The sequence below is a fragment of the Oncorhynchus masou genome, chromosome 21 (assembly GCF_036934945.1).
Source record: "Oncorhynchus masou masou isolate Uvic2021 chromosome 21, UVic_Omas_1.1, whole genome shotgun sequence".
NCBI classification, from domain to species: Eukaryota; Metazoa; Chordata; class Actinopteri; order Salmoniformes; family Salmonidae; genus Oncorhynchus; species Oncorhynchus masou.
The window spans coordinates 6075697-6087023 of NC_088232.1; the positions used below are offsets into that span (position 1 = coordinate 6075697).

The 11327-nt window shown below is 42.2% G+C and overlaps 1 protein-coding gene across 1 annotated transcript; it reads right to left on the minus strand.

Moving 5' to 3' along the window:
- Window positions 1–1159: 1159 nt before the first annotated feature.
- LOC135507668 (B-cell lymphoma 6 protein-like) lies at window positions 1160–10837 on the minus strand. Its single transcript, XM_064927262.1, has 6 exons — window positions 10371–10837; window positions 9299–9429; window positions 8937–9104; window positions 4451–4612; window positions 2773–2884; window positions 1160–2554 (listed from the first exon to the last, which is right to left on the minus strand). The coding sequence occupies exons 1-6, from the start codon at window positions 10624–10626 to the stop codon at window positions 1608–1610; spliced, it is 1776 nt and encodes a 591-aa protein (XP_064783334.1). The 5' UTR covers window positions 10627–10837; the 3' UTR covers window positions 1160–1607.
- Between the last annotated feature and the right edge of the window lie 490 nt (window positions 10838–11327).

Genomic DNA, 11327 nt, shown 5'->3' on the forward strand with positions numbered 1-11327 from the left:
GCCCTTGCTGTCTCTGCCTGGCCGGTTCCCCTCTTTCCACTGGGATTCTCTGCCTCTAACCCTATTGCAGGGGCTGAGTCACTGGCTTACTGGTGCTCTTTCATGCCGTCCCTAGGAGGGGTGTGTCACTTGAGTGGGTTGAGTCACTGATGTGATCTTCCTGTCTGGGTTGGCGCCCCCCCTTGAGTTGTGCCGTGGCGGAGATCTTTGTGGGCTATACTCGGCCTTGTCTCAGGATGGTAAGTTGGTGGTTGAAGATATCCATCTAGTGGTGTGGGGGCTGTGCTTTGGCAAACTGGGTGGGATTATATCCTTCCTGTTTGGCCCTGTCCGGGGGTATCATCGGATGGGGCCAAAGTGTCTCCTGACCCCTCCTGTCTCAGCCTCCAGTATTTATGCTGCGGTAGTTTGTGTCAGGGGGCTGGGGTCAGTTTGTTATATCTGGAGTACTTCTCCTATCTTATCCGGTGTCCTGTGTGAATTTAAGTATGCTCTCTCTAAATCTCTTTCTTTCTCTCTCTCGGAGGACCTGAGCCTTAGGACCATGCCTCAGGACTACCTGGCATGATGACTCCTTGCTGTCCCCAGTCCACCTGGCCATGCTGCTGCTCCAGTTTCAACTGTTCTGCCTGCTGCTATGGAATCCAGACGTGCTACCTGTCCCAGACCTATTATTTGACCATGCTGGTCATTTATGAACATTTGAACATCTTGGCCATGTTCTGTTATAATCTCCACTCCTAGCCAACGTACTTCAACACCTGCATTGCTTGCTGTTTGGGGTTTTAGGCTGGGTTTCTGTACAGCACTATGAGATATCAGTTGATGTTTGAAGGGCTATATAAATACATTTGATTATATATATAAATTATGATTATATAGATATTCACCAAATTCAACAGAAAAGCATAAAGGTTTTCTAAGAAACTATTTGCTGTACTTACAGAAACATGAAATTATATTATAAAATGTTAATCACAGTCAAGCCCATCTTTAACACTGTGATTGAAGTACCTAACAACATGGAGTTATTGGAGTTCATAAAAACATTCCATATGTGTTGATTGAAGAATTAAGTATAATGTTTTGGTTTGACTGAGCTAAGGGCAACTCAGTCCCTGCAATGATACAAAAATAACCAAGTCATTCAGTCAGCAGAGTCTATTTTGTAATTAATGTTTTTTTAAATGGTCACACACACATGGCACAAATGATATATGTGACAAGTAGAATAACTTTTCTCACTATGGTAACACTTGACCTTTTTCTGTAAATCTGGTTCCCTCGCTTTGGAAAAGGTTCAACATTACAGTACGCACATCTTCACTACTTTATGTCAAGTAAACATGAATTAAGGCACTATAATTTCCTAATTATAAAACACCAGCATCAAACAAAAAGACAAGATTATCAATTTATCATTGAAGCATTTTTACAGACACCATCATCACCATATCTACTCTGTCTCATCATACTCATTCTTTCCTCAGTTCACCTCATCCAGTTCCCCACTACATCCAAAACCAACAGAATTAACTACAAACTAACTAGTACTACATTACATGTCACTGTACACTATACTAGATAATACTACATATCACTACAATCTATACAAGGCTGTGTGCATTTTCTGCTGGTGTATCCTGAGGTAACGTACAGGTGAACGGCCTCTCTCCTGTGTGGATCTTCATGTGCATCTTCAGATGGTGCTGGTGGGAGAACCTCTTCTCACACTGGGGGCAGCTGTAGGGTTTCTCCCCCGTGTGGACCCTCTGGTGCCTCTTCAGGTGGCCAGCCTGGGTGAAGCGCATGTGACACTGGGTACAGCTGAAGGGTTTCACCCCTGTGTGGACCCTCTGGTGCCTCTTCAGGTTGGACGGGTGGGAGAAACTGGCCCGGCATAGGGGGCAGACAAACGGTTTCTCCCCCGTATGCATCCTCTGGTGGATCTTCACTTGTTTGGGGAAACTGAAGGCTTTCCCACAGAACGAACACGGGAATCGCTTCTCTTTGGCGCTGCCACCTTTACTGATTCCATCTCTACTACTGTCATTTGTCAATGGGCTTGTGTAGCCATTTAGTGTTGAGGCACTGGCATTGTCTGAGGTCTGGTTTAACATTAGGAGAGTGTGAGGAGGATGAACGCCAGGGAGTGTCTGTGTTGTCGCAGGGTCCATGTTCCAGTTGATAGATCCTATAGAAGGCAGGCTGAAGGCAGCACCTGTTAGGGGGTTAACCTGAGGCCCCATCAGTCTCTCTGAATCACAACTATAGGAGCAGGACGGACGTCCCTGTCCCCGCAGACCTAATCTACGCCCCGCCCTGGTCTCAGCCAGTCTGTTGTCATGGAGACTAAGTTCGGTTGTTGTTTTGTGATCAACTGTCTGTTTCTGGTTGTGCTTAACAGTGTTGTTCCCCTTCCCAAAGTTGATGCTGTCCCCTCTGGTCCTGGCCTGCTCAGTGACCTGGTCCCCTGGGCTCTTAGCTGCACACGTCTGGGTCTGGGAATCCAAGATGGCCACCCAGTCTGCTCTGTTAGCCTCCAGCCAACCACCTTCAGGAAGAGATTAGAAAATAGACTTCACAAACATGGCAGAGAAGACTCTACACGTGCAGTTGAGTCAATTAATTGTTCATACATGATAATGTGTGTGTTTTGTATGTAAACATAAGTTGTATTGATGAATGAATGTATTATGAATGAAGAAAATAAAAAAATAGTCCCATTGAAGATCTATTACTGTATGTAGGCTATATGTATTTCTCCCTTACCTTGCTCCCCCATCTTTAGTACACTCAGCAGGTCAATGCTCTCTGGTCTGTCTTCTACTTGTTCCTCTTTGACCAGCAGCAGATGAGGCTTCCCATCCTCCATGTCTACTGACTGTAAGAGATACAGAGTGAGAGGATGTTGGATCAAGAAATCTGATATCAGCACCCTGCTATGGATCATCTTCTGATTGGGCAATGAGTGATTTCCATGAGTATTATGCAAACATGTTAGTTAATTTGATTACTTGACACTCTTCAATGGTTTGATAATTCAAAGACATGGTCCCACACTTAAGACAAAATTTATCAAGACCTGGGCACATATCCACAAAGCATCTCAGAGTAGGAAATTGGTTGTAAGTGCTGAGAATACTCCTACTCTTTTGGGTAAATATGCAGCGAGTCAGTGGTTCCTGTGCCACTTGCAAATGCTTTAGAGTTGTTCAAATAATGTTTTGATATTTCTATATGATCAATCCATAATCCATAAATAATATAGACCTACATTATATAGCACTTTTAATAAAGATTTCATGAGGCCCATTTCACATATGTCTAAATACTTATAACCACTAGACAAAAATGTATAAACATGTTTTTCTTTAATTATTGAATTTCCTACACGTTATGCCAAGCTATCCCTTTGAATCAATGGAGGGCATCTAGAGCTTATGTTAACTTTGATTGTGTTCAATGAAAATTAATCTACCTTTAGTAAAATGTTGCATGCAACATTATTGACAAGTGACTTGATGCCTACTGTGCCAAAGCGATATAGAGTTGTTAAAAAGGAGTGACGAGTGTGTTGACATAACAGCAACATTTTGCTTTTAACAACCATCATAATTGGTAAAAAAAATACACATTTTTTAAATGTGTATGCATGCCAACATATTATATAGGCAATTATTAAGACAAGGCAAAGTGATCGTGTCAGGTGACAAATGATATCAAACGATTTACTATTGCAACATTCACAGTCACATTCATTGTGGTTGTCTAAAGCGTGCTATAGAAGAGGGGTTCCCAAACTTTTTCACTCAGGCCCCCCTTCCAGCATTGGGGAACATCCCGTAATATTTGAGTAACTCAAGCATTACAAAAAAATCTATGGGCTAAAAAATGTTAGCTTACATGGGCTAGTTGATCTGGACATTTCTGACAAGTTCAAAATAGCTCTCTAAGGTATGCAATGACTGACATGACAAGAGAAAAACAAATTTCGAAATTACACTCTGCCTCCCCAATTTTGGAATCACTGCTCTAGAGTTCACAGCTGGCGATGCCTCATTGCATTTGGTTATTCCCCATTATTTGAGACATTGCCAATGAGCGTCAACTGTCGAGATTACCAGCTGACAAACTTTTAAGAGTTGATTTTACTCCTGGCTCAGAGTTTGTCTGAATAGTGTCTTTACATCATCCTAAAACCTACTCTGAGCTGGGAGTTTTTTTAGTCTTAAAAAAAACTTTTAACTGGATTCCTAGGCCCTTTTCTGAGATGCCCAGGGCCCGTATCCACAAAGAGTCTCAGAGTAGAAGTGCTGATTGAGGATCAGGTCCCCACTTGTCTATATAGTCTTATTCATTATGATCTAAAAGACAAACTGATCCTAGATCAGCACTCATACTCTGAGAGGCCTAATACCAAACATACTGTAGTTCACAGTGGGCTCACCTCAGTGAGACTGTGTGTGGTCCTGTGCTGCTCAGCTGGTTCATCTGTGGGTTCAGGAGGAGGTGTAGTCTGGTTGTCCTCCATGGCCATGTTCCCCTCAGGGTTCCCCAGACCCTCCTCACACCCCTCCTCCTTCACCAGCAGCACCTCTGGACCCTCCTCCTGGAAGAGACAAGTGATACAGATTACACAGACATACACTCCCTCAGGTACACACACACAGATAATAAAAACTTTAAACACGGAGTGTTTATCAATCCCCACTACATCCGAGTCCTATACTGTAGTTAGAGAATGATTTCATTGTTGTTAAGCCCATCATGGTGGACATAAATATGATGTTGTGAGTAAATATGAGTCAGCTATGATAAGTCAAAAGTAAGACAAACCTATTTTGACATGTACAGTAGGTGTTTGTCAGTGTGTGGGTATATTTAGTAAGTGTATAATGGTTATAAAGTGCTGTCAGGTGTTTGCAGAATAGGGTGAAATCAGATGTGATGTATATTAAAGAGAGCCTCAATGATAGTCTTAGAAGAGTACCATTTTGTGTTTATTAATAAACATAAACAAGTTTTAAATACACCACAAATATACATGTCAACTACAAATCTGCATTCATATTCTCATTCAAAGTGTCTTGGGAAAAAAACTAAGTATTGAATGGAAGTAATGAAATAGGCATTTGTGAACATCATTATAGACTACACAGTACAAACACAATATCTAACAGACTTTTTAGACTTATACAGTATATGCCTTATACACAGAGTGTACAAAACATTAGGAACTAGGCTTGGGAGGTAAACCGTGTATACTGGGGTATTTGGAAATAGCCACAAGATGGTTTATCAATACCGTATTAACTATTTCTTTGCTGTTTTTCAATACATTTTTTATTTGTAGCTACTTAAAATGTATAAATGGACCAATTCGGCACATTTGGGCAAACTCCTGGCAGACTTGATACAAAATAGTGTAATGTAAAAGTGGTGTAATTGTTCGCTGCCCGCCCGTCCAGCATCACTACTCTGGACGGTTCTGACTTAGAATATGTGGACAACTACAAATACATAGGTGTCTGGTTAGACTGTAAACTCTCCTTCCAGACTCACACTAAACATCTACAATCTCCTTCCAGTTCTCTGATGCCAATGACTGGAAAGAACTGCAAAAATCTCTGAAGCTGGAGACTCATATCTCCCTCACTAGCTTTAAGCACCAGCTGTCAAAGCAGCTCACAGATCACTGCACCTGTACACACGTCATCTGTAAATAGCCTATCCAATCTACCTCATCCCCATACTCTATTTATTTATTTATCTGACTCCTTTGCACCCCAGTATCTCAACTTGCACATTCATCTTCTGCACATCCTACCATTCCAGTGTTTAATTGCTATATTGTAATTATTTTGCCACCATGGTCTATTTATTGCCTTACCTCTCTTATCCTACCTCATTTGCACATGCTGTATATAGATTTTTTGACTGTATTATTGATTGTATGCTTGTTTATTACATGTGTAACTCTGTGTTGTTGTATGTGTCGAACTGCTTTGCTTTATCTTGGCCAGGTCACAGTTTCAAATGAGAACTTGTTCTCAACTAGCCTACCTGGTTAAATAAAAGGGTGAAATAAAATAAAATAATTAATAAACTGATCAGTCTGAAACTTTGCACACGCACTGCTGCCATCTTGTGGACAACATCTAAATTACACAGAATCCTAAATGGCCTTTCTCTTGCATTTCAAACATGATGGAACAAACATGTTTTTTTGTTTGTATTATTATCTTTTACTAGATCTAATGTGTTATATTATCTTACATTAATTCCACATTCACACAATCTTCAAAGTTTTACTTTCAAATGGTATTAAGTCAGGTCCTGAGCAGTTCGATTTGGTTATGTCATTTTAGGCAAAAATTGAAAAAAATGGTCCGATCCTATTAAGTAAATACCTGCAGTCAACTTGTGCAATACGTTAGGAGATAAAACCGATTGCGTTCTTCATTATACATTATGAAGCTTACTGCAGTTTCCCAGAACAGTTGGTTTGCAAATAGCACAACGGGAGAAAGCGGGTCCAGGTGAGTCAACCTGTGTAGACAGCGTCACATTTTATATTGAAAGTCAGTGAGTTTTTTGCTTCAATAGTGTGATCGGGGATGTGCAATTACAGTTTTCCCTACCAATAAAAACATTAGTGAAACACATTCGGCAGAAAATATCTGATGAAAATTAAGCTGACAACAGAAGTGCAAAGCTATTTGCCTGGCAGCCACACAAATAAATGAACTTACAAATGAAAAAGCAAGGTATTTTTTTTGCAAAAGCGATGCATGGCCATCATCTTTCTAATGTTTATCATAGAAAGAATGTAGCCAGCTTCATTTCCTAATGTTTTGCTGAAAGTCAATATTGCATTTTACAGAAAATACAATAAGCATTTTAGATGTGTTTACAAAACGCAGCAAGATATTTCCTTCGTGAAAAACACCGAATTTTGCTTACGCTTAACTTGCTAGTTATCTAAGTAAGTGGCTGATTTAATAAGGTGGCGGGCATCTTTCTCTTCTTCCTTTTCATTGTTAGAACCATTTTGTGAAACCCGGGCCCTGGCATTTACAGAATTACACTGATTGGCCCAAGAGGGCGCTATCAACTGAAACTCCAAACTTTGAACACGCACATCTCCTGTCTCAACAGGTTTACTGTTGCCTTGCTGTTGTTAACCCCATCATGGTGGACATACACTGAGTGTACACAAGTGTACTTTCCATGACAGACTGACCAGGTGAAAGTTATGATCCCTTATTGATGTCACTTATTAAATTAACTTAAAATCAGAATAGATAAAGGGGAGGAGACAGGTTAAAGAAGGATTTTTAAGCCTTGAGACAACTGAGACATGGATTGTGTATATGTGCCATTCAGAGGGTGAATGGACAAGACACAAATGTTTAAGTGCCTTTGAATGGGGTATGGTAGTAGGTGCCAGGTGCACCGGTTTGAGTGTGTCAAGAACTGCAACGCCGCTGGGTTTTTCTCACTCAACAGTTTACATGTGTATCAAGAATGTTCCACCACCCAAAAGGCATCCAGCCAACTTGACACAACTGTGGGAAGCATTGGAGTCAACATGGGCCAGCATCCCTGTGGAAAGCTTTCGACACCTTGTAGAGTAATTTCCCTGATGAATTGAGGCTGTTCGGAGGGCAAAAATGGGGTATAACTCAATATTAGGAAGGTGTTCCACACAATGTCTGGATGCAATATTCTACCCAGGAATATTCAACATTTAAATCTGTTACTCTTGTTATTCTAAATGAATCTGTGGATATTTTCTGCTTACAACAATGAAAATGTATATTTTCCTTTAATGCAGGGTTTGATCTAAATGTCAGAAGTTATTTAGTGGAATGTTTTTTCTGCTGGTGTATCCTGAGGTATCTCCTCTCTGAGAACCTCTTCCCACACTGCGTACTGGCAAACGGCCTCTCTCCCATGTGGACCCTCTGGTGCCTCTTCAGATCACCAGCCTGGGTGAAACGCATGTGACACTGGGTACAGCTGAAGGGTTTCTCCCCTGTGTGGACCCTCTGGTGTCTCTTCAGGTCACCAGCCTGGGCGAAGCGCATGTGACACTGGCTACAGCTAAATGGTTTCTCCCCTGTGTGGACCATATGGTGCCTCTTCAGGTTGCCAGCCTTGGCGAAGTGCATATGACACTGGGTGCAGCTAAAGGGTTTCACCCCTGTGTGGACGCTCTGGTGGATCTCCACCTTCTGGGGGCAGCTAAAGCCTTTGTTACAGAACATGCAGAGGAACCGTTTCTCTTTACTGTTGTTTGATGTTGCTCCCCCTCCCTGAGCCTGCGCTCTAGCCCTGTTGTTTGAGTTCAATACCTGATCGAAAAGGATGCGGCCGTGTGAATTGGAAGGTGCCATCGACGTGGACACTGGGTCGCGATCTCTGAACGCGAGTAAAGGGGAGTGGGCCGCAACATTTAGATTTGTCTCTAAGCTTTCCCTGTAGTCTAAGAAGTCACTGGTGTTTCCCTGCGAGTGTCCTTCTCCTAAATGAGTCTGGTCTGCATTCCATGTCAGAGGAGCACCGCCCTCCACTTTCACAGTCACCTCATCTATGACCAGCCCCTCCCCTTTCTTATCTTGGAACCCTTCAGAGTATACACTACTACTGTACTGGTTCCAGTCCCCTGTCATTGAATTAGTCTGTGTATCCAAGACCAAAGGCATGTCACCAGGTATCATCTTTGTCTCTGTAGCATATGAACAGGACGGGCCATTCTGAGTCTGTAACAAGTCACTTGAATACGGATGGGACCTCACCGTCCTCTGGCTCATGTTATCATGAAGTGAATACTCTGAGCGGGAAGCAAGAGGACAGCCAAGTTGCCCCAGCCCCGTTAAAGTCTCGGTGTCTGTCTCTGACTTGAGGACGGCGTTCGGCGTTCCACTGACCTCCGTGATTCTGCGTTGGGTCCTGGGCTGCACTGGGGGGGTGGTGGGGTCCTCCATGGCTACAGGGGACTCGTTAGCTGCTCCAGTCCGAATGTCTCTGCTGTGCCGTAGGTCCTGCTCTCCTTCAGACCTCTCCTGCTTGACTCCAGGACCTGCAGCCTCTGCAGACTGACACAAAAAGAGAGGAGGTTATCAGTACATGAGTTCAAATGTATAACAATGTTGTAGGGAAGTCTCACAAGCTCCCCTATGGCAGATACATGAGGATGTACATGTAAACAAGTAAATAGCTGAGGGGAGCCTTTCTGAAATACTTTGATTTACAAAGTAGCACATTTTTTATGCAACACTATTACACTAACCTCTATCATGATAATGTGCTGGGTTGAGGTTCCACTCCCCTCATCAACAGTGATTGGTTGGTCATCTCTCCAAGTATTGTGTCCCGCTGGTTTCACAAAGCTCCTGTAGCCTCCAGTGAGATGTCCTTCACCTGAGAGAGTGATTGGGGGGAAAGAGGTGGTTAGGTTAGCTACTGTCAATGTTCAACACTGTATTGTACACTATTGACACTGTCTAGAATTGGCCAGTATGTAAGGCAACACTTCATTACTTCTTGATATACCATTTATTGATTGACGTATTATATTCCATGCATCACATTGTTTTCATTGAGTAAATAATAAGTGCAGTAAATCAAGAATCTGGTTAGAATGAGTGTCTTTGAGCAAGACAGCTAGCTAAGTAAACAGGGGAATTATTGCATAATATCCAAAAACTGCCCAAGACCCAATTCTTGGCAACACATCCCAATAGGGTCCAGTTGCTCCATCATCTCTCAGAGCAGTCATCCCTTTAGAAAGTGGGGGTGTCTAAAGGAGTGGGCGTTTCGGGAAGAGTGGATTTCGAGAAGCGCTGGAACTACACATGAATTGATATATCAATTATATTTCAAATATTCAATAATAAATAATACATTGTAAAAAAAAGTTAGGGTAGCTAACGTTAGCTAGTACTTACATTTACAAAAAAAAGAGTTACATACATGGCTACTTGTAGGTAACGTTCAAAGACACAGCTCACAATAGACATTTTCTTTGTATAACTGAAATTCCTTGCGGTCATCTCTGCAGAGTGCAGACCACGACTAACGTCCGATAACCCAAACGACGTCTTCAGTTGCACCTTTCAAAAACCCCACATCTTCTTATATGTTTCCTTTCTAAATGTCCACTCCTTTCGAAACCCCTACTTTTCCTTAGATGAGCTGCACTGCACTGAGAGATTGATTTACATATCAGTAGGTGGCAGCATAGAGACCGTAAAGGGATGACCTCTCAGAGATGATGACACAGCTGGGCCGCTGTCACACATCTGAACACATGTGCAGGAGGCGACAGACATATTACAGCCTCGGCCTTCTGCTAAATGTACCTCTTGCCATTCCTCTGTATCGGTCAATGATCTTGACACTACTGGGACTGGCGAGGACGCGCTCCCGTGCCACCTTCAGTTCCAGTAGCTGTAGTTTCTTCCGCAATGTCCTGTTTTCTTTTTGGGTTTGAGTTATTTCCAAACGAAACACTGCATAGTCGTCGTCTACGACTTTGCAAATCTCTGCTACGGCTGCATTCGCTAGCACCTCCATGATGGAGGCTATTTGAGTGTGAAAAACAATACAGTTAGCCATTGTTAGCAGCTTGCTAACGTCAGTATCTAGCTTGCTATCGTCCCTTAGATAACTTCTATTGACAAGGACTGGTCTCCAATGCGAATTAAAGACTACATTTGGTAAGTGTGTGATATTGTGCAGTTAAATTAGTCATATCTTCAGTTCCAGAGTGTTAATAAATCCATAAATAACAACGCTAACCTGGAAACTGTTCTTGTTCACCGTTTACTTTTTTGTATGGATTTCCGGCGGACTAGACGCTGTTTTGCGTATTACTGCCTTTCACAGGTCGGAGTGTGAATTGCACATTTTGTTCACACAAAAAAGCTCTAACAGATCCTGGATTGAAGCCCTTCTCAAAACCCCCTGCACTAAAATATCTGCTGTTGCTACTACCAAATCAATATTCTGGGATTTCCATTCCATTTGTGTGGTACAATTAATGACCATAGCAATAAACAGACATTTGGGCACCCCCACAGATTTTTTCCAGCTGTCCTCCACTCAGCAGCCTCCTGTGGCGCTGTTCTTTGAAATTACGCAAGTAGCTTCCGCCTCCCCCCCCCCCATTGATGGGGTGGAGAACCTTCATGTTGTAATCCACAATGAAGATATGTTCAAATTATGCATTCTATGCCTCAAGCGCAATTTCATGTTATTTTTTTCATGTTGTAGCCTACACAAAAACATGATCATAAATACTTTGTCTGTTGTAACAG